Below are 21,549 nucleotides of genomic sequence, written 5' to 3'. Positions count from 1 at the left end.
AATGGAGATATAGTACTAGCTTCGTGGTTTATGATTCGCCTTCCCCAGGGTTCTTGCTTCAAATCCTGTGATGAACTGGGAATTTTCTCTAATAACCATCCTCTCACCCCTCTCCCAATCCCTAATTACCATAAAAGATACTTAGTTCATAAAGGCAAAGCATCATTCCATCCTGAAGTTTAGTTGCTGTACTAGTAACAACAAAAATTACAAACATATTTCCATTACCTATTTCATAAGGGTTATAAAAAGAGGCTCACAACAAACATACAAAGAACTATACAAAACCAGATTTGCACAAAGCAAACATGCCATATAAAGTCCTCATATGTTAAAAATATAAGCCTACAAAAAAAAAAAATCAGAATCCGTATCCAAATAAATGTTTGTTTCCTACAAGATAATTACTTTGTAAACTTAAGCCTAGAGGATATTTTTATTTATCTACCAATACAATCTATTCTGGTCTGTTGACAAGATGCACACACACATCAATCAATCAATCAATCATACCACCATTTTAAAGAACCTTTTAGATTGACATTTAATGGCATACCTGACATCTTCTCTTGTATCTAGAATCTCAAGGAAAGGTTGTGGTACTTCAGCCTCTTGGATATTCTCTGTCATCAGACTGGCTGAAATGCGGATCTTTTTTGGCAAATCTTTAGTACTGCACTATAATTCCTTACATGCAACAAACTTGGATGGCCAAGTTGAACTAGAGGGCTTATAGCTCTAGCTCCATGACAAAAGTGAACAAAATACCTTTAGGGCATACATTCTCCCAAAATTTAGTAAAAAATAAACAAGGTCGTGCTTCACTAAATCCCAACATTATCAACAAGGAACCAATGGGAAAGCCCCTTGCATACAGGGTGAAACCATTTTGTAGTAGGTAATGTTGATTCATTCCAAGTGGAATGTTTTCAAATCAGTTGCGCACAAATAGTATTTACTTGAGCATAATGATTGTATGGGTGTTAAATATCTGAGTTTACAATTACTGTACGAAATGAATTGGATTCACAAACTTCACAAAGAAAGAAGTTATACCTATAAAAGGTGTGTTGGAAGGATCGACTAACCAATCAATCAATCAATCGATCAATTATTCAATTACTCAATCAATTTTTAAATCAAGTATTTATTTTACTTGAAACTAATGATATAGTCCATAGTATGTGCTAAAAACATAGCTTTCAATGGGTACAAAACTGTTTAAATTATTGTTTAAGATCAAATATTTCACATTATTTCTAAATAAATATTCCTTAAAATTTCTAAAATAAAGTATATCAGAGGGTAAAAACATTGGTAATTAATGGTTAACAGGGAAATGGAGAATTAACTGAACTTGCACAAGTTCCACCTCGTAATAGAATTTTCTCCTAATATCACAAACAGCTGCCAAAAATCAACAGCGTACTAAATCGAAGGCATGAAAAAGGTTATAATTTAGCTGCTTCTTCTATGTTACCTAGACAAGGTTTTACCATTAGAGGCCTCTGGAATGTTTGTGATTTAGTACAGCTTATGAATATTATTTTAATTGACGTAAACTGATTTAAAATCTTGGAATGGCATGAATATTTCATGATAGAAAAATGACCTGTATAAAGAGATTCAGATGAATGCTAGCAGATTACCCTGGCAATAAGAACATTTTCTTTTTCGAAAAAACTTAAGTGTAAGAAGAAACACCATAAAAATTATTAGGCCAAATAAGAAACCAATGCTAATTACTCTTCTGAACTTTGTAACTGAGGAGGCACAGAACCTCCTTAGGCTCAAGTACTTGAAAATCACCTACCTTCTTATTTTCCTAGCTAGTGTCCCTTCACTTAATTGTCAAGCCTTATCACTTCATCTCTGCGCTCCACCAGCCCCTACCCATTTCAATACTCCTAGATACGCCACTGATGATAAAGATGAAGATTGTTCGAAACTACAGTTTTCGCTGAAAAATGTTATTGTATACAAATTCCCGCCCTATAAAAATGCAGGTTCCCCAAAATCAGAAAGAATCTTTCATCAATGTTCTTGATGTAGCTGCTAGGCCCATCAAAAACTCATTCCTAATTAATTATAACATCCAAAAAAATTAGCCGGCAAGCCAATCTGAAATGAATTGATTTATTAAAGACTGTGGCAGAAACATGTGTTACTTGAATTGTGGATACAATTGTGTTATTGTCTGGTTTGGACCCAGCATACTGCTTCATTAATGGGCTAGCAGTTGATATTTCAGCTTGGTTTAGATGAAAGACAAACTAACTTAAGCCAAGAGCGAGCTGAGGAAGAGTATAATAATGTACCATTGTTATACTAAAACATAATCCTAATGATTTACATCTTTCTAGTTCCAGCAACATATAAAAGGACTATTTCAGTATTATGAGTACGAAATTTCAAAATCAGATACTTTGTCATACAATGTATAAAACAAACATGTATCATATTTTTACTGCTTCCCATATCCCTGTCTGAGCATTTTGACATGTGAAAAAACATACCAATAGGTTAAAATTTGAAATGCAGTAACATTTCTAATTGACAACAAAATTTGGTACGTATAGGACAACATTAATTCTATAAGATTATGTGGGTAATGGACTAAAATGTACTCTGCTTGCTTATTACGTCTGCTCAAATCAACGACCAATAATTATGCTTAAAATCATAGTAATATTAACAAGCTTGAGTGCATCTTTGCGAAAACATCTTGGTTCAATTATCTTGATGGTAGATATCTTCCATTAATTAGAGACAGAAGAAAACCATAATATAACTGAAATTCCATATTTAGGTCTAGACAGTATATTGTGCTCTCACAAAATATTGCGAACAACAGCAGAATCATGTTAATGAGTTACTAACTAGTTAGGTCAAGAGGTTATTGTTTGATACAGCAATTTGCAAAGTTATTTTTAGCTTACATACAGTATTTGAAATATGCACATATATTTCATAACTGGAAGATGTTTAATAGTATGGTAATTTAATTCAATGTATGTTATTTGTTGTTTTAATATTTATCTATCTATTCAATATTTTATTATTTGTCATTATTTCATTATCTTTAAGCACTTCCATTTTCCATTTTTTGAGAATCATTTATGTAATATGAAGTAAATTAAATTGTGTGATTTAAGTGCTTAATATATTTATTATGCTTCAAGTTTTCAATGTATATACATGTATATCTAAATAAAAGGTTAATTGTTTTACACCAAATAAAAATAATTACTAGTTTCTCATCCCTTCACGCATCCATTTTCTCTGCCTCACCAAATTTTGTATTTATTTTTTATTTTTATATTTCCCTTATTTTACAAAATGTACAAAAATCTGGCTAACTCGCATCAGTAAAATTCCTCTTTATCATTTGCTGTTGGGGATACATGGTATGAATCATGTCTAGTGCTTCTTTTATCTGCTTTCAATAGCTGTTCTCCATCGATCATCTTGCATTTGCCATCTCGGAGTAAAAAAACAAAAGGAAAAAACTTCCCTCATTCTCCTTTTTTCAAAATATTAGGACAAGAAACTACTTTTTTTTTTTACTTGGCCTTATGTATTACATAAATAAATCTAAGAACTAAAATATTTATAATAAAACAGGTATGACATAAAATGTCATACCTGTTTAAATTTCATGAAGTTTTACAATCAAGTTACAAATTTCGTAGAACCTTAAAAGCTATGATAGGTCAGCAAATGAAAATAATGATTCATCTACTTGTTTAGGAGTTAGCACAGGAAAATGACTTGGAAATCATGAAAGTAGGCCATTTTAGGGACTGTTGGTACCGTGCGTTCTTTACCAAGACTTGACTCTTAGTAAAAAATAGAAAATGTTCCACTAATAAGTACCCACATAATGAGTTTTCAATCAGTAGTGATTGTAGGTACAATTTCTACAAGCCTAGTAGTAGTATAGGTTCAAGCCGTACTAAACCAGAATTTTAATTCCCTCTAATATTCAATTATTAAATAATTCCCATTAATTTAGAATTGTGGCTATAAATCCTACTAATTTAGAATTACAAATTCAATTTTCACTGAACTAGAATTAAATAATCTAATATCATTGATCTAGAATTAAAGCAATTCCCGCTATGTTAGAATCATAGGTTTATTTTCCATTAATCCAGGATTGTAGTAACAATTCTACTAATCCATGATTATAGGTTAAATCCCACTAATTCAGAATTACAGGTTCAACTACCACTAATCCAGAATTCAAGGCTCATTTTCTACTGATCCAGTATTATTGGTTTAATTCTCCTAATCCAGAATTACAAGTTTGATTCCCAATAATCCAAAATTAAAGGATTCAATTCTGACAACAAATAAGATGGAATTGCATGTTTAATCTGTACTAGGATCACTGAATTCAGACTGTGGGTTCTTTTTTCAATAATACTATAATTTGTATTACCATTCAAACAACTCACTGTCAAAGCCTCATAATGAAATTTGGTTTTGAGTCAATAAATGTCGTAAAAATATACTGACATTAGGTTGGCAGAATACTGATGTTGGGAATTCAGAAACTTGTACAAGCTAACAACTAAACAGTAATCAGAGTGTCTTGGGTTCAAATCCCAATGGGGACATTATGCTTTTTTCTAAAACCACCACTATAACATCTTTATCTATCCCTAATGGATATTAAATTTAATCTTTGATTTATGAGGTATGATACATTTTATATTTGGTTTTCCATAGACTGTTTCTTTTCATTCTATTTTCTAGGCTTTCAGTTATTGAAAGGTAATTGAAATAAATAGTAAAATTAATAAGTAATTAGCATAAGAAGACAGTTGAATAATTAAGGACTAACATAGACAGAGTAATGAATAATTAACTATTTTCAAAAAATGATTACTTGTAAGTCTGATGTTTAGCATTAGTTGTTTTCAAACTCATCCTTTAAACCTTGATTGGTCCTTGTTTTTCAATGCGATTACATTAACATTGATGAAGCATTGCTTATTAGAAAAGGTCATTAAAGTCTTTACCTCATTAGCATATTGATCTCATTAACATATTCATTACAGACAACCTTCTTTATTCTATTTTTAAATTTGCAAAAAAAATAAATTTAAGTAAAGTTTGACTCAGACGTTTTTTTTTGTTTACATGCTAAGAGTTATTCAAATGTTCAGATAGAATTGTTATACTTTGAGGTATTAGGCATAAAATAAATTAATAAGAGAAAAAAATAACAATATATACGGTACTAGAAATTATGACTCGTGTTAACAAAAATGTTCAAAATTTCTATAGTTGAAGGGGTAATAAATTAGTTATGTTCAGACGACCTTCCGTCTGAAGTAAAGTTATGACAAACGTAAAATTTTTCGCGCACGTTACTTCCGATGAGTGTCTACACGATGTTTACCCAGGACAACTAGTTCAAAGCTTAGGAGTAACTATGCAAATTTTCCGAAAGTGATAGTCACTTCATTTCATTTCATTTATTTGTCTCAAACAATTAGAATGTACATAAATAGAAACGGCAAGGAACAATCACAAAAGTACAAAAAACAGAGACAGGACACTCCAAAAGTAAAATCAATCACTGCAATACATACAATATAAAATTCTTCAGAAAGATAAAAAATCGAAAGATAAATATTGAAATATAGAAAAATGAGTAAAAATCAATAAATGAGCAAATTTAATTTAAAAGGTATTTGAGATATAAAAATATTCAGATAAGCATTAAAATTTATCTTAAAATATTCAATGTAAAAATGTCAAACAAATCATTTAAATTGCATTGCACTTAATATATATAAAACAAGATTAATTATAATTATTAAAAAGAATGAGGTTAAAAATTTAATTTAATAATTAAGAGTTAGAGTAATGTTTATTCAGATTGCTAAGAAAATATTTGTAACTAGTAATAAGGAGAGAATTTCGGAGGTCAGCAGGTAATGTCTCCCATAATCTAGGAAATGAATTAAAAATTGAGTATTTAAAAGTATTTGTCCTGGCAAAGGAATGAGAAAATTTAAGATTGTCAGTAAGAATGCCGCGCATTAAGTCACCACTTCGCTGTCTCTTAATGGTTATTTTGCACATAATTGTTTTGAAATAAAGTAAACAATTATGAAAGCATCACAGGAAATGTTATTTTGGCACTCATTTGTAGGTAATTATCTTAATAATAATTGAGGTCAAAATAAAGGTCCCATTTACTTGTATCACTTTACTTTACATCCACAGACTGGGAGGTTCATAGGGATAATCATTGGTGTCTCTCAAATAATGGAAGTTTTATAGTGATTCTCAGTGGTATCTCTCAAAGAATAGAAGGTTTACAAAAATTCTCATTGGTCTCTATCAAAGAATGGGAGGTTTATGGGATCCTAATTGGCAGCTCTCAGAAATGGAAGGCTTACAGGGATCCTCATTGATATGTTTTATAGGGATCCTCATTGGTGTCTCTCAGAGAATGGAAGGTTTACAGGGATACTCATTGGCATATATCAAAGAATGGGAGGTTTACAGGGATTGTGATTAGAAGGTTTTTGAGTCATAAAGAACAGGTTATCTCAGTTGGCTAAACTGATGGTAGCTACTGTTTGTGCCTGCGAGATCCTTCCATATTTTTGGTCCCTGTTCTGTTCCAATTCCATTGTTGCTCTCTTTGTCTTTCAGATGGAAAGTAGAAATGAAAGTCACAATTACAGCACACCATTTTTCAGATGAGGCATTTAAGCTGATATTTCTTTGTGCAATATTGCCCATATAGCATGCAGTAAATTAAAAAAAGAAAACAGAGTATTATCTCCTCACATACTGCCCAATTCACCACCAGAAGAACCCCACAGCCTGAAATAAGTCTTTGGACTTCATTGAGTTTATAGGGATTGTTATTTGCTGGTTTTAAACCATGTAACATTCACTACACCTCCGAGATTAATCCCGAACAGCGGTATTATTACGCTATCACAGTGTGGGAGGATTTCATTATTGGCAAACAGAATAAAATATACTCAACAATCTGCTTATCAACTGGGACAAAACTAATGATTGGGATCAGTTCTGAATTCTGAATGAACTCTGCAAATAATTTAGCTTGAAAGATTAATGATCTAGTCAATAGGAATAATGAATACTGACGTGACTAAATCATGATTAAAACATTTTATTTCTAGCACAAAAATTTGGCATTCAAATTTTCTCCTTAATAAAAAAAAACTCTATAATATATGTAACAAATTACATATGACAGGATTTGTGGCACAGATGGATGTAAGTTGGATTAAATGTATTATTACCTTAAAATTTCTTTAATTATTAGTTAATCTTAATGCTAAGCTGGCAATTCTTTTATTCAACTTTAATTTTGTAATTGTAAATGACAATAGAATGGTAAGTTCATATTCCATTTCATAATTTTAAGTATTGGTTTTTATTTTCATTTATTTATTCGACCTATGCACAATTTAAACATGTACAATACAACATATTTTGGTCAGGAGCAGCTTAAGCAAAATTTTACTATAACTCATTGAGAGTCAGCTGCCTCCAATGTAATAACAAAATCAAATTCAATTTCGAACCACTGCACAAAAATATGGTGAAAATGTTCACATGTCTTTATATTATTGATATATGTCAACGAACACAAAAGCCAGGCACGTAAATAAATGCGGATATTTAGTTCAGCTAATGGTTATCAAACAAGAAGAGTAAATAAGCTGTCTTTCCTAGCAGTCTCTCAAAGATTCTACAACAGTGTGCCTTTAAAAAGTCAATGGTGTACTGCCAATCAAAGTACTTAGCTTCTGAACTAACAACCTAACAAAAGGCAAAGTGTGAAAGCATAACCAATGTCTATGTTTTGATAGACACTGTTCATACTTGTGGAATATTCATTCATACTTTTTTTTTTAAATATATAGAAAAAGTTATGTTTAAACATGCTCCTTAGTGTTTTCTGTATGAGGAATACATATCCACGCACATCTATACAATTTATCCCATCCTCACCCACACTAACAAAACCACAACATATACACTCTAATCCCCACATATCTTAGAATCACAGATGGTACATGACTGTGCGAGAGTAAAGAAGAGATATGGTCAATAGGATACCTACACACACACACCCACGTTTAATATTATGCATACAATTTTCCTATCAAATTAAATCTAAAAAAAAGGTGCGGCTAAGTGAAATATTATCTCGTACAACACAGTCACATGATGGTGAATCATAAGATTATGATATTAATGAGTTGATAGAAGGTGCCCTTTGTCACCTACCTGCAAACGGGTCTTGTTCGTCTGGTTTTAGGATATCTGGATCACTGCTGTCGGTTGAATAAGATTCGTCGTATGACGTCCTCCTGTCGAAAGATGCCTCGCTTTCGGTCGTTAGCAGGGACACTGCGGAATCGAAGGTCTGTTCACGAGCACGGTAGACTTGCCTTGCGTTAATGCACACTCCTTCACAATCACAACTCTGAAAGCAAACAATGTTTGATATGTTAAAGTGAAACAAAACCTACTGCACCATCAGAATTTTATGGCTTTGTTCATAATAAGGAACAAGTTTCATTAGAAATCAATCCATTCTTAAACAAAAAAACTAAAGCAAATGCCAGACACCATTCTAGGGGAACCATCAAGATGTTAGGGCAATTGATAACTCGCAAAGCACAAAGAATTGTAAAAAAAAAAAAAAAAAAAAAAAAAATGGCATAGCTAAGATCCTATGGAAAACAAGGCACACATACCACTAGAAGCAATACCTGGTAATTTATCTACCAAGATGAAATTAAATTACAAAAATCATATTTTCACTTAAGGAATCGAACCCAAGACCTTACCAATTACCATTTGAATGCTCTACCAACTGAGTTTTGAGGATAAGCTCGTATAAACAAATCCAATCGGAAAATGGCTTTCTCTCTTGGCGCCCCCATTACAGGGACCTTGCTTGTATAGAGTACTCCCACGAATTTCCTCATTAGGACACATTTTTTTCTCACAGTATTGTATAATACGTAATGAATAATGAAAAATCACATGATGAAAATGAATTCCATGTCAATTGTTTTCAAGTAGTATTATGTTTGGAAAATTTAATTTTTTTATGTCTGTCAACAATAATTTTTTAAATATGCGAGGGTTGGGCCTGAAGCGGAACAGTCCATTGTTTATAATACATACAAGATCTCTGGATATTGTTCTTGTACAACATGTTACCTGAAACCCAGCTGTGTAAATGTGTAAACAGTCAATCATTCAACTTTTATTTCAGAATTCAAAATCTATATACATAAAATAATCCAAACCAGAAGACGAGGTAAAACATGTAAAATTAGTATATAGAAACGTAAGTACACAATCAAATCATCACATTCTGCCATTTACACATTCTTACAGCAATTTCCGTGACTATAATTTACATTGAAAACATTGCCAACATCTTGGCCTTGTCTAAACATCATATTTACATGTTTACTTTTGAATTTAGTAACCTAGGAAAGGAAGTTTTTGAAGCTGGTGACTCATTCTTCTACTTAAAAAATTACTACTATGGGATTAAAATATAGTATGAATTGTTGAAACTTGTGCATATACTTTACATTGAGGAAACCATTCTGGATACATACTTTTTTTTTTTTTTAACAGGGAACCACACTTCCTGGTAAAACCAAACATGCAACTCAGTGGTTGTTTTAAATTATAACTATTTGTAACCTTAATCTTTAGATTGTTCTACAGACTTCTATGTCACAAGATCATTCACAGAAATATTAGGCTATCATATTGTCTAACTTCTGTCTGTGCTGAGGGAATAAATCTTTTTATTATATCCTTGCATATAATAATTCAATGTTTTGAATGAAAGAGCTATTACTGTACCAGATTTTTACCATCTAGATGATATTTATCTTTAAATGAGTATCATACGGACAAATTTTTCATTCAAAAAATGAAATGTAATTTGACAAAAATTAACAGGAAAAGATAGCCAGATACTTCAAAAAGAACTTTGGATTTGTTAAGCTTCATTTTCTCTTTCTCTGTAATTATTTGAATGATTTCCAGGATCATCACGCTTAATTAAATGTCACAATGTCATTATATTTCACCTTGAATTGCTAATGAATCCATTTCTGTAAGCTGTCATAAGAGTGTGTGCTTTATTGAGATCAATATTTTATCAGGGCGACAGACAAGTGCAAATATAGCCACATTATCGTATGCATTTGGTCGAGTGCAGAAACAGATATAGGTACCTAGATCTACATAGCTAATATGGAGAAAGCGATATAGTGATTATGTGTACCGGTATATATATTATATAAATACATATATGACCTATTATATACATATGTGTACATTTATATATACACGATATATAAATATTTAAATAAATCTATATAATACATATATAGATAGGAGTAAAATTTACCTTTCAATATTATCATACTATATATACTAATTTATATAAACGTTTATTAAATGAAATGATATAAGCTTACATATTATATAGATTATAGTACTTACAGATAAATTACCATCAAGTAGATTACATAGAGTAGAGTTGTAAAGATTATAACATAGGTGCAAACATAAAAGCAATACAGTAATACACTATAAAATATTTACTATATAATACTTACTATGTAGTGTTTACTATATAATATTTACTATATAACATAGTACTTACACAGTCAAACGGTAGTCAACACATCTGCTATCTATTCAAAACACAGAAATACTACAGGGACCACTATACATGCAGACTAACACAGAGATGTGTAGTAGTAGCTCTCTCCAACTAGTGCACAGCAAAGTGATCATGTGACATCCAAACCAAACATAGACAGCTGCCGAAAATCAGATCAGGCTAGGAAGGCGTTGATCACCTCTGCCAACTACACATATTACCATCCGCTCTCTACAGCTAAAAATCCAATCGAATGAAATTTTGGGCCGAGATAAAATGGATACCTTTGTAAACACGTTTTGGCAGCGAGGCAACGAGCGATGAGTAACGATGCAGTTGAGTAAACGACGCTGAGTGAGTTCAAACCAGAAGTGGCAATTCAAAGTTGTTTCCTATTTATATCTATGGAAGCCCAAGGGAATCATGGATCAGCTTTTGACATTTTTACTCTGAATTTTAATATTAAAGTGTATTTATTACTTTATATTTTAATTGGAATATTGGATATCTTGTTAAATGTAGGCTTCTAATAATCTGTAATCTTCTAATAATATTTCATACAAATCTGACTGATGTATGCTTATAAAAAAATCTTTTATATAGTTTTATTATAATTTTTTATATAGTTCCTGTCACTAATTTTATTATATTTATATTTTATTTTTATTCCATTGCGTTGTTTTATTTTCTTTACAATATAATATAATACAATTTTTTTTAACTAAAAACAATCTACAAACTGACTAAATGTAATCTTGGTATTTGTGATATACTTAGTAAATCAAATTAGACAACATAAAATTCCTGAAGTTAACTGTATTCCCAAGCAGAGAGTTTTTTATAATTATTGAGCAAGCTTGTCGGATATAACGTTATAGACTATATTAATCGTTTATATTCACTTAAATACATTCAATTTCAAGGTCCACTTACAACTAAATCACTTTGACAAGATATAACTTTCATTTTGAGGCATACGAATGATTAATAGATCTACTGGAATGATCACTCAAGTTCTTGTCTAGCGAACAAAAAAAAAACACACAGAAAGTGATATTTTTTAGTATCTAAATTAAATGTATCTATAAATATTATGGTGATATTGTGCAATGTGTGTAATTCCTAAAATTATTAGAGATTGTTTCATTTTTCGTACTTATTTTATTTACGCTTAATGGAAAACTATCCATCACCTAATATAAGAGCGCCCTCTATTGATGGACCAAAAAATTTAATCTTTCAAGATTAATTGAACAGATTATGTAGTAATTTTAAGACTATTAGAGAGGTTATTTTATAAATTTGTTTAGAATATCTCCTTTTATTCATGCTTCACGGAAAACTACTAAATCTAGTATCTAAGAGCACTCTCTACAGATGTAGAGAGAAAGAATCTACAATCTTTAAGGATTCAATATAAATTGTGTAGTAATCCTAAAACTATTAGAAAGATCGTTTCATAAATTTGGCTTGAGTATTTTCTCATACTCCTGCTTTGTGGAAAGCTATCAAATAAATCCAACACCTAATATATGAGCACTCTTTATTGATGGATACAAAAAAAAAGTACAATATTTAAGACTTCTGTATAAATTGTACTATAATCCTAAAACTATAATAGAGAGATTGTTTAATGAATTTGGCCATAAGTGTTTTCTGATACTTATGTTTCATGACAATTTTTCACCTAAGAGCACCGTCTATGGCCAGAAAAAATAAAATCTAGGCGTACATCTTCAAGAATTTTGTTGTGAAAACATAACACACATGTTAAGTTGAATCAAATGTGTCCTAGCACAGAGAAGCCTTAGGCTGGGGGCCAAGCAAGCATTATACACTTGCTGTTGTAGAGTGCACACATGTCAACAGATAGTGTAAGGGCAAACCTGGCCTAGTGATACCTATAGGAGGATTTTGGATGTAAATATATTTATATAAAAAAAAAAAAGAACACAATTTATTTTTCATTTTAAAATCATTTACTATATTTCTTAATATATTAACTCTTATATGATTATTTTTAAGAGGATATATGAAACAGCCAGCTCATTTGATGAAGCCCAGAACTCTAAATACAAAACATAATTTAAAAAAAAAAAAAAAAAAAAAAAAACAATAAATGAATACCAAGGAAACCTACTAAGTAATAAAGATTAAAAATTACTTACAATTTAAATTTTCAGTTGTACCTCAGAGTCATACCTGTATTATATAATGCAACTCCCAACAATGAATCTAATAAAACCACTTCTTTTATCAAATTCGCAGTAATAACATGAAGTAAATTGCTGGTGAATTCACTACTCGGTTGGGAGCATGTGATATCAATTATTATAAATCAAATTGTAAACAACCACGTCGTAAAAAACGCCAAACTATAAACAAGGATTTAAAATGTATAAATGAAGCTGTTCAAAGGAAGCTTCATCTGTGCCGCAGTGTTTTTTAGCCTCTGGTTTATCAATCAGCCAAAAATGTGTGTCATTGTCAAACGCATGTTCAGATTGCTACCGGTACTAGGAAATAAAAGCAATTTTTTATTATGGTTGTAATGGCAATGCCACCTTTCTATTTGATGAGGTTTTTGTTATTGTCATTTGCATGGTCAATCCATTCTAGGGTGGTAGAAGAGAGAGTAAGAGAAATATATCAAGATATAATACTGGGGACTTATTTAGCTTGGTTTCCATACAATCGCTACACTGTCGCTACAGTTCTTACAGCAATCGTTGCACTGCGTAGCTGTCCCTGACACAATCGGGTACGCTCAATGTTTCAACTGAGCAATCAGCGTCACCAAAGGAGTTGGCGATAGCGTGTAGCGATGTTTATGGAAATCAGGCTTAAGGTGCTTGCCTTCCAATACCAAGGTCTTGGGTTCAAATCCTGTGATAGTCGGGGTTTTTTTTGACTACTAAAATACATCTCCATAATAAGACTTGGTTTATGAAGTATCTTATTATAACTTAGATTTTGTTTATTTACGAGGACCCCTCAGCTAAGCTGGAAGGGCTGCCCCTTATAAATGAGGCATGCCATTCAAAAACCCAGAGTACTGTCGCTATATGTTAAACTGAGTAAATAAGCCAAGAAAAAAAAAATTTGTGTTTCATCAAGTAAAATAGGATTTGCCTTGGCTCCCTAGCCTGATGAAGGCTATTTCAGTCTTATTTGCTCATTAAAAAAATATTGTTCGTTGTAGTCAAGAAAAAAAAAAAAGCTAAAATGCCGACCCTAAATTTTGTAAAATGTGGGTCGGTCGGGTGTGGCCAACACAAAATTTTTTTTTTGGCCTTAGCATAAGAAAGTGGCAGTATACTTTATACTTTTTTGCACTTTATACTTTAGTACAGGGAAACTGTAATACTTTTACTTGTATAACTTTGGCAATAGAAAGTCGATTCCAGTAAATGACGCATCATTTTAAAGCTTAGAATGTGGAGAATAAGAATAAAATATTAAAAAGCCAATTTTTATTTTCTGGTCACTGATACTGGTTTTGGAATGGCAAACCTCAAATATAGTGTAAAATAAAATTAAAATAAAGTAAAATAATATCAACTACCGTACCATAATTCATTCATTTTAAAAGATACGGTATATCAAAAGAAATGTCCTTGAAGAAAAAAAATTGTACATATTATGTTTAATCACATGAAAAGGTGATTCTGATGCACTACACTATGCACAAATATTATCACTGTTAGTTCAGACTGATTAATTTGGTCCAAAGTACTGTTTCTTTCAACCGAGAACAATGAAATACGAAATGTTGTAGACAATTTACATACCAGTAATCATAGTGCAAGATCTAAAAGAATTAATTACACACTTTGTAAACATTAAATCACCAAAATTCTGGTCTTATCAATATATTACACACGCACTTAAAAAAACTTTCTTTGTTAATTCATGTACCTTTGGTAACCAGTAATGTTGCAAAGGGTCTCAATTGCGGGATGTCTAATCAAAAGGGGAATGAATTGTTCTCAGACACTCGGTAGCAACAGCTATGTTTGTATACACTGATAATTATTGTCCGAAGTACCATTATGTCTACCGCCCAACAATGAAGGACAAAATGCAGACAAGTACAAAATACAGACAAGTACGCAACTAAGGTTCAAGAAAAACAACATGTTTGCAAAACATTACATCATCTATGATCTTATCAAAATATTATAATTATATAAACAGTGAATAAGAAAACTAGGGGTGCCTACCCCCCAAAAATAGTTGACAATGATGGTAATTATGATAGGATGGTTTTAATGGTGAACACGACGATTATAATGGTGATGATAACAACAATGATGATGATAATTATGATGACAACATTGATGATGATGTTATTCTCATCCAACTGTTAGCCTTTCATTCAGCATGGATTGAACCTAGAATTACAGGACTGGAAAATAAGCACCTTAAAAATGTGTCACAGTTTATACTATTTACCATACAACTAATCACACCTTTGCCTGTTCTACTATAAATCAAACATTACACATTCATTTTGACAACACTGCCAAAATATCACTCCTTTGGGAGAAAACACAACATACCTATCATAGGGTGCCTGTAAACCTGCAAAATTCCTACAATCTCGGCAGAAGCTATAACCTGGTCGCCAGCTATCAAGATTTCACAGATAAAGTATCACAAATTCTAACAATATATCTTTCGAGACAACGTAGAATCCTTCGGATCGTCTCGTACATGAGTTGATAAATGTGAACAAATAAGATATGAATGTAACTTTTATGCATAAATGGATGATTAACATGAAAGTAATGTGCCAGGCAGAGCGTATAAATCAAGGGCTGTGAAACACAGGTTAAAAGAGCGACAAGTACTGAGCTCGCATCAGCATGCATTAAGCATTAGAAGCATCATCAGGCTAAAATCCTTCCCTAAGCAGACTTGCTATTGAGATAATGCATATTCTAATACTATTAAGAGTTTTTCTCTGTATTTTACCATAATTCTTTAACAATACTGTAATAAAATCTCTTCTGTTTTTTTGTTGTTTTTTTTTTTAAATTAAGATTGATTTAATTATCATCACCATCTATGAAGGCAAACAATGTTCCTACCACATACCTTCTACATGTATATATGTATATGAATATTTATTATTAGCTGCTGGGTAATTCCTTTTCCATAGACTGTGGATTTATCAATATGTATTTTAAAAGTATGTACAGTATGATGAATAAAGGAATTTATTTGAAGAATATTTGTATAAGCAGTGAAAATAAAGTATTTGTCCAATACCTAGCGAATTAACTCAGTCAGAAAACAAGATTCTTAACCCACGGCAATTCAACTTCAAAGAAAATTCGAGTACGAATAAACTCATCGCATTCACTTCCAATGAATATTAATTACGACCAATAAGAGCTAAAGCCAATTATGCCGAATTTCTAAATATAACATGGAGAGTATTATTTGTAAACGAGAAAGAAATTAACAAGTCTACCATTACCGTAAATGTATCATAAACCTATTCAATTTAATCTAGTAAACGGCAAAACCAAAGCACTTAGAATCCGACCTCAAATGAAAATGTTCCCTCACAGCCACTGAGCAATTACACGACAACAAGTGCATTCAACCATTTGATACCATTACGTAAGTATCAACGTCATAAGCGGATGGCTTAAGGCTGAGAACGAGCGATAAGTAAGACAGTAGTTTCCTAATGACTGCGAAGGTTGTTGATGCTGTATACCAACGACAAGTGAAACATGTGATAAATCCGCCGGTAAAGCATGTGATTAAGTCACTGGGTTATTTCAAGGACACGTCAACGTCGTAGATATAGAATATCAGATCAAGTGCTTAAATCTAGACTATTACTTTGTAAAGTATATTAATAGGATAAGGGAGGCTGGCACTTGATGTTAAAGCTAGTATCGGAATACTGTCTCTCCATTTTTCTTGATATTATTTAAACTAACACAGCTATCAAACTACAACATTTATGTATATTAACAAATACAAGAAATATATGTACTGTATATAATAACTAAAACAAAACCATTATCATCTCACACTCGGTAGAATGTGAGAGTCGAGCAGAACTTCAAACAATGGAACATATTTTTAGTTGTCCCCTTCTGGAGAGAGCAACTACTGCTGCTACCTTGCGGAATTCAATGACAACGCTAGGATATGTGTGCGGACACGGCTGAATAGAATATAAACCTGTGTATAGACTCGATAAGAAGATGATGATAATAAATTTATTACCACCAATGGAAGTTTTTTTCCATACCAAAGTGGCTATATCATTTGATTTCATGATTAAAGGGGCCCAACCATATCCTTCACTTTTATTTCGTTTATATTCCTTCAACAGTGTAATTCTCTGTATTCTGAAGTTGTTCATTAAAGGCTTTCTTGAAAAATTATTTCTATAATGTGGATTCCAAAAGAGCATCACTGACACAAAACATATATAAAATGATGTCTCTCGTATCAAGCACTCACAAACAACATTAATGTCAGCCTAGCGCCTTGAGACACATAATGTCGAATGTTGAATGTAACAGACATTATTAATGAACTTTCACTTCGACTAATAGTCCCAATCCACAATCTAAATTACAACATTAGGTGCAGATTTAGAGATAAGAGCATCTCAAATGACTTCTACATGATGTAAATTCTGACTGACCAATGCAGAAATACTAAGAAATCTACAACTGAAAGGGTTCATCCAATAAACCCATTAGTAAAGACAATATTTTGAGAGGCGCAATTTTACATGTCAAACACTTCGCGTGCAAGTAAAGAACGTGCCCCAACTTGAAAAGTAAGTTAACCAGCTATCTTTACAGCATCATCACTACTTTTAATAAGTTGAAGGGATGGCCGGGTAATGGGTGTACATCATAGTTTTGATAGGACATTCTCTCAAGATACTTAAACACCCTACAATTAATTATCCACATATGATCTACCAAACTACAAGCTATGTTAGTTCTTGTCCTATGTTTGGTAAGCTGAGTGTTAAATTCATTCTTGATGTTTTTGTCCTACCAAGGAAAATAATTTTCATGACACTTACATTTTAAACTCATGATGAATAAAGTGATCTATGTCTAACTTGATTCTCCAACTTTTATTCAAATACAGATTACTGATTTCATAGAACTGTCCTCATATTTCCAGATTTATTTTTGTCCCATCAGCAATAAATCAGTGATTTAATTGTGCCAAATTCTGCTCGGTGGACCATTTATGACTTAGCAAAAACTTCAAATGTAGAAAATTTATCTAATTTTCTTGTAGAAAATTTAACACATAAAACTAGCAGAACAAAATTATGCAAATCAGTCATGTAACAACTTGTACAAATCTAAGATGCTGCGTACTCTGACGACATGTCATGGTAAGCATAGATATATGTTAATTAAATACGGTGCACTTAAGGTCGGATCACCTAGCATAAACCACGTTGACCCCAGAATTAAGAATTGGATGAGGGACGGTAACTGTCCACTGGGCCTCTGAGATATCAAACAGCTGTTGACTATCGTGACAGTCTATTACGGATCTCTAAGAACGAGCAGACTATCTTAAACTAACACCTTTCAAAGATACTGACCTACGATTCATTGAGTTTTCCCAAGACATGCTAAACCATTTAGAATTTTCCTGAGGGAATTAATTTGAACTGCCTTCCACGTCTTCATTAATTACCAATATTTTTATTTTCCTAAGACTACATTATATATTAAACACATAAGCAGTCCTAAGATAATTAATTTGTAAATCTAATCAATTAGCTAATAAAATTGGTAATTTTTACATCAGATGTTTGGGCCAGATAAATTTAGTATAGTATAGTCACCCAGGTACATACAGTAGCTTAGTTTGTATGTATACAAATTAACTAATTTGTCAATCTATTTAATTGCCTGATAATTAATACAGATAATTCGACAAAGTAAAGTAGCCTACTTTGGCTCTGAGTGTTAACAAATAAAATACAATACATAGTTTGTAAAGTTAATTATTAATTGGTAATTAATTTGATAATTCTACATTAGTAAAGCAACCTACTTTGAATATTCAATTACAATTATTTTAGAGATATACTTCTTTGTTGAGTTAATAAACATACACAATTAAATTGAATATTCAAATTTATTATTATTAGCTTTCAATTAAATATTAGAATGCGGAAAAATTTCTATCGTCAATTATCAGAGGCAGTTTGGCGCAGCGGGAATGGTTTGGTTTCCCAACCTCGAGGTCAGGGTTTCAATCCCTCACTGTACATTTCGCTTGTGTCCTTGAGCAAGGCACTTTTTCTGCATTGCTTCTCTTTACCCAGGAGTGTAAATGGGTACCTGGTGGGGTTGCCTGGTCCTGTGCTGATTACCAGCATCAACACTTAATGACCAGGGAAGAGAAGCGCTTTGTATCTGCCAAGAAAAGGCACTATATAAATTATATAAACAATAATAATAAATAATAACGGATGTATAAATAACACAATCCATATATATTGTTTCAAGTCCTTAAAGTGGCTAGCAATCAATTTAAAGATTTTTCCCAAGATATTGAAATAAAAACTTCATATCAGAAAAAAGCTGAGCTGCCACAGTTAATGTTGGTAACTGACATTATCTTTTTAAATGAACATACTTTTTTTGTTTAACCTTTTAAAGGTTTTCTAGATTTTTACAGGCATAAAATTCCAATTCTTTAATTTTTAAATTATTGACAAAAATAGGAAAATCCATTAAAGTACACCAGCTTGGCCTCAGCTCATATGGTAGTGCAACCAAAAGTTAATCAAAAGGCCTTGGCTTCGAATCCCGTTTGGTACATTATGTTTTTTCCCAAAAACACATCATATAAAATCTTTATTGGCAGGTTGAACTTTTATTCGTTCCTCAGTAAATTAGAATATTAAAACTATAGAGGGCTCACTTCATAACTCCTACAATGTCATGAAAAAACACCTCCTGTAGACAACTAAACAAACCAAACAATAAATGTCTTCATATTTTATATATGTATATATTTTACTCACCGATCTTGGCAATAACTTGGAATGAATCCCTTGGGCTGCTGTGTTTGGGGAAGGAGGTGGAATATCTGGAGTAGTTGGAGAGGGCGCCCTACCATCGTCATCCATGCCTTCTTCCCATGTGACTGGCTTCATCGTCATGTACAAGCTGTCTGAGTTGGTGCACAGTGATCCAACGCCTGAACTCTCATACGTTTCTATAGCAACACAATATAGAAACAATAATAGTATTACAGTACAATAATCTAATTTTCTTTAATTTGTACCATGCTAATCATATTGGTCCCTCGACAATCATTGATCAAAAACTCATGTCATTTCAACTTTACACAAATATATAATAAGCCAGTGACAAGGCTGACATTTAAATATTGGGCTACATTTTTGAAATAATGATTTATTACTAATACGTTACATTACTAAAGAAAATGTCACAAAAGAAACTGATACAATTTGGATTACTTTAATGAATATTGAACTGAAAACCAGAACCCTGCGGGTGTGTACGTTCCTTTGTACGCAAAAACTAAACACAAATTTGGGAATTGCGATAATTAAGTCACCAAATTCATTCATTGCATTTTGCCAAATTTGAAACTAATTGGACTTGCCAAATTTTTAGTTATCGTGGTATGGTAAAAAGCAGCGACTTTTTTCCCTTTTGAAATAAAGTAAAGCAACACCTAATAAGCAAGAACTCGAAATGATGCATTGCATTGTTTAGCGTCACATCTTAAAAAAAAAAAAAAAATGGGGGTGGGGAGGGGGGTTAATTTGACTTTTCCGCATATCAATATTCTTTCTGCACGCATCCTATAAAACTTGTTTTAAAAATATGTCTTTAAATGAATTACTTAATCACAAATTTAACATAGACCAAACATTTTATTAACAACAAAAAGCCAAAGCAAAATACACGACCAGGGTATGGTAACCTCAGATATTTATGAGTTTGAGTCGTATTAGGTCAAGTATGAAATAAAATCTGCCACTTCCTCTTACTTTCTATAGGTTTCAAAAATGTCTACTTTACTGTTGGTTCCTTTGATTGAAAATGTGGTGTTAAATGTACATATAGAATTTTTTATTGTGTTCCAAATAACTTTATCAACTTTATCTATGGGTTTGAAGAACAGAATCTGACCATTCCTGTCACAACCTTATTAGGCTTTTTTAATAATTTAATAAAACATTACTTAAAAAAAAGAAGAAAACTAGAATGCACAAGTGGAGAAAAGAAAAGAGGAAACATAATTATGGGGTAGACATCATGCAGCCTTCCCACAGCCACAAACATACACACACGCGCACACACACACACACATTAAGCTGTAGAATCTTCTGCATGTTGAAGGTGGCAACATATAAGAGGAAGAAATCTTTAATTACATAAATGCATACCTTGTCTTCGAAGGCAGAGTTTCTCAAAGCCTGTCACTTCAGTTTCAATCTGCTCCGATGTCGGTCTAAATGTACTACCAGTGGAGGCTTCGCACAGAAGCTCATACTCGGAGACTGAGGACGTAGATGAGCATGAGGCTGTTGATAACCTTGATCGGTGACCAGGAAGATGCGTCGTCTGCTGAAAATCTGCTGTCTGCTCAGCTTGTACCTGAAACAGCCACATTATACTATTTTCAAGGAAAGAGTGAAGTGTAAATAGTTATAAATTTTGATTGCAAAGTTTATCATAATTTTAAGATAAGAGAAAGCCAAACCTTAATATTTAGGGGTAATAGTAACATGAAGCAAAAACTCAAAACTTATTCTAGAGCAACCACTGATTCAG

General features: G+C 32.1%; 1 protein-coding gene across 3 annotated transcripts in view; it reads right to left on the bottom strand.

Moving 5' to 3' along the window:
- LOC117116886 (ankyrin repeat and sterile alpha motif domain-containing protein 1B-like) overlaps positions 1-21,549 on the bottom strand; it is a 125,795-nt gene that overhangs the window by 44,066 nt on the left and 60,180 nt on the right. For all 3 annotated transcript variants that reach the window (XM_033261002.1, XM_033261004.1, XM_033261003.1), the window contains 3 exons: positions 21,162-21,372; positions 19,764-19,957; positions 8,296-8,494 (listed from right to left, as the gene is read on the bottom strand). In XM_033261002.1, the coding sequence (XP_033116893.1) occupies positions 8,296-8,494; positions 19,764-19,957; positions 21,162-21,372 (604 nt within the window). The remainder of the gene's footprint in view (positions 1-8,295; positions 8,495-19,763; positions 19,958-21,161; positions 21,373-21,549) is intronic.

The sequence above is a fragment of the Anneissia japonica genome, unplaced genomic scaffold, assembly GCF_011630105.1.
Source record: "Anneissia japonica isolate Jap-2015-1 unplaced genomic scaffold, ASM1163010v1 scaffold1302_len1884557_cov193, whole genome shotgun sequence".
Taxonomy (NCBI): Eukaryota; Metazoa; Echinodermata; class Crinoidea; order Comatulida; family Comatulidae; genus Anneissia; species Anneissia japonica.
Note: the sequence above shows the minus strand (reverse complement) of the source record. Positions and strands in the feature narration are given on the sequence as shown.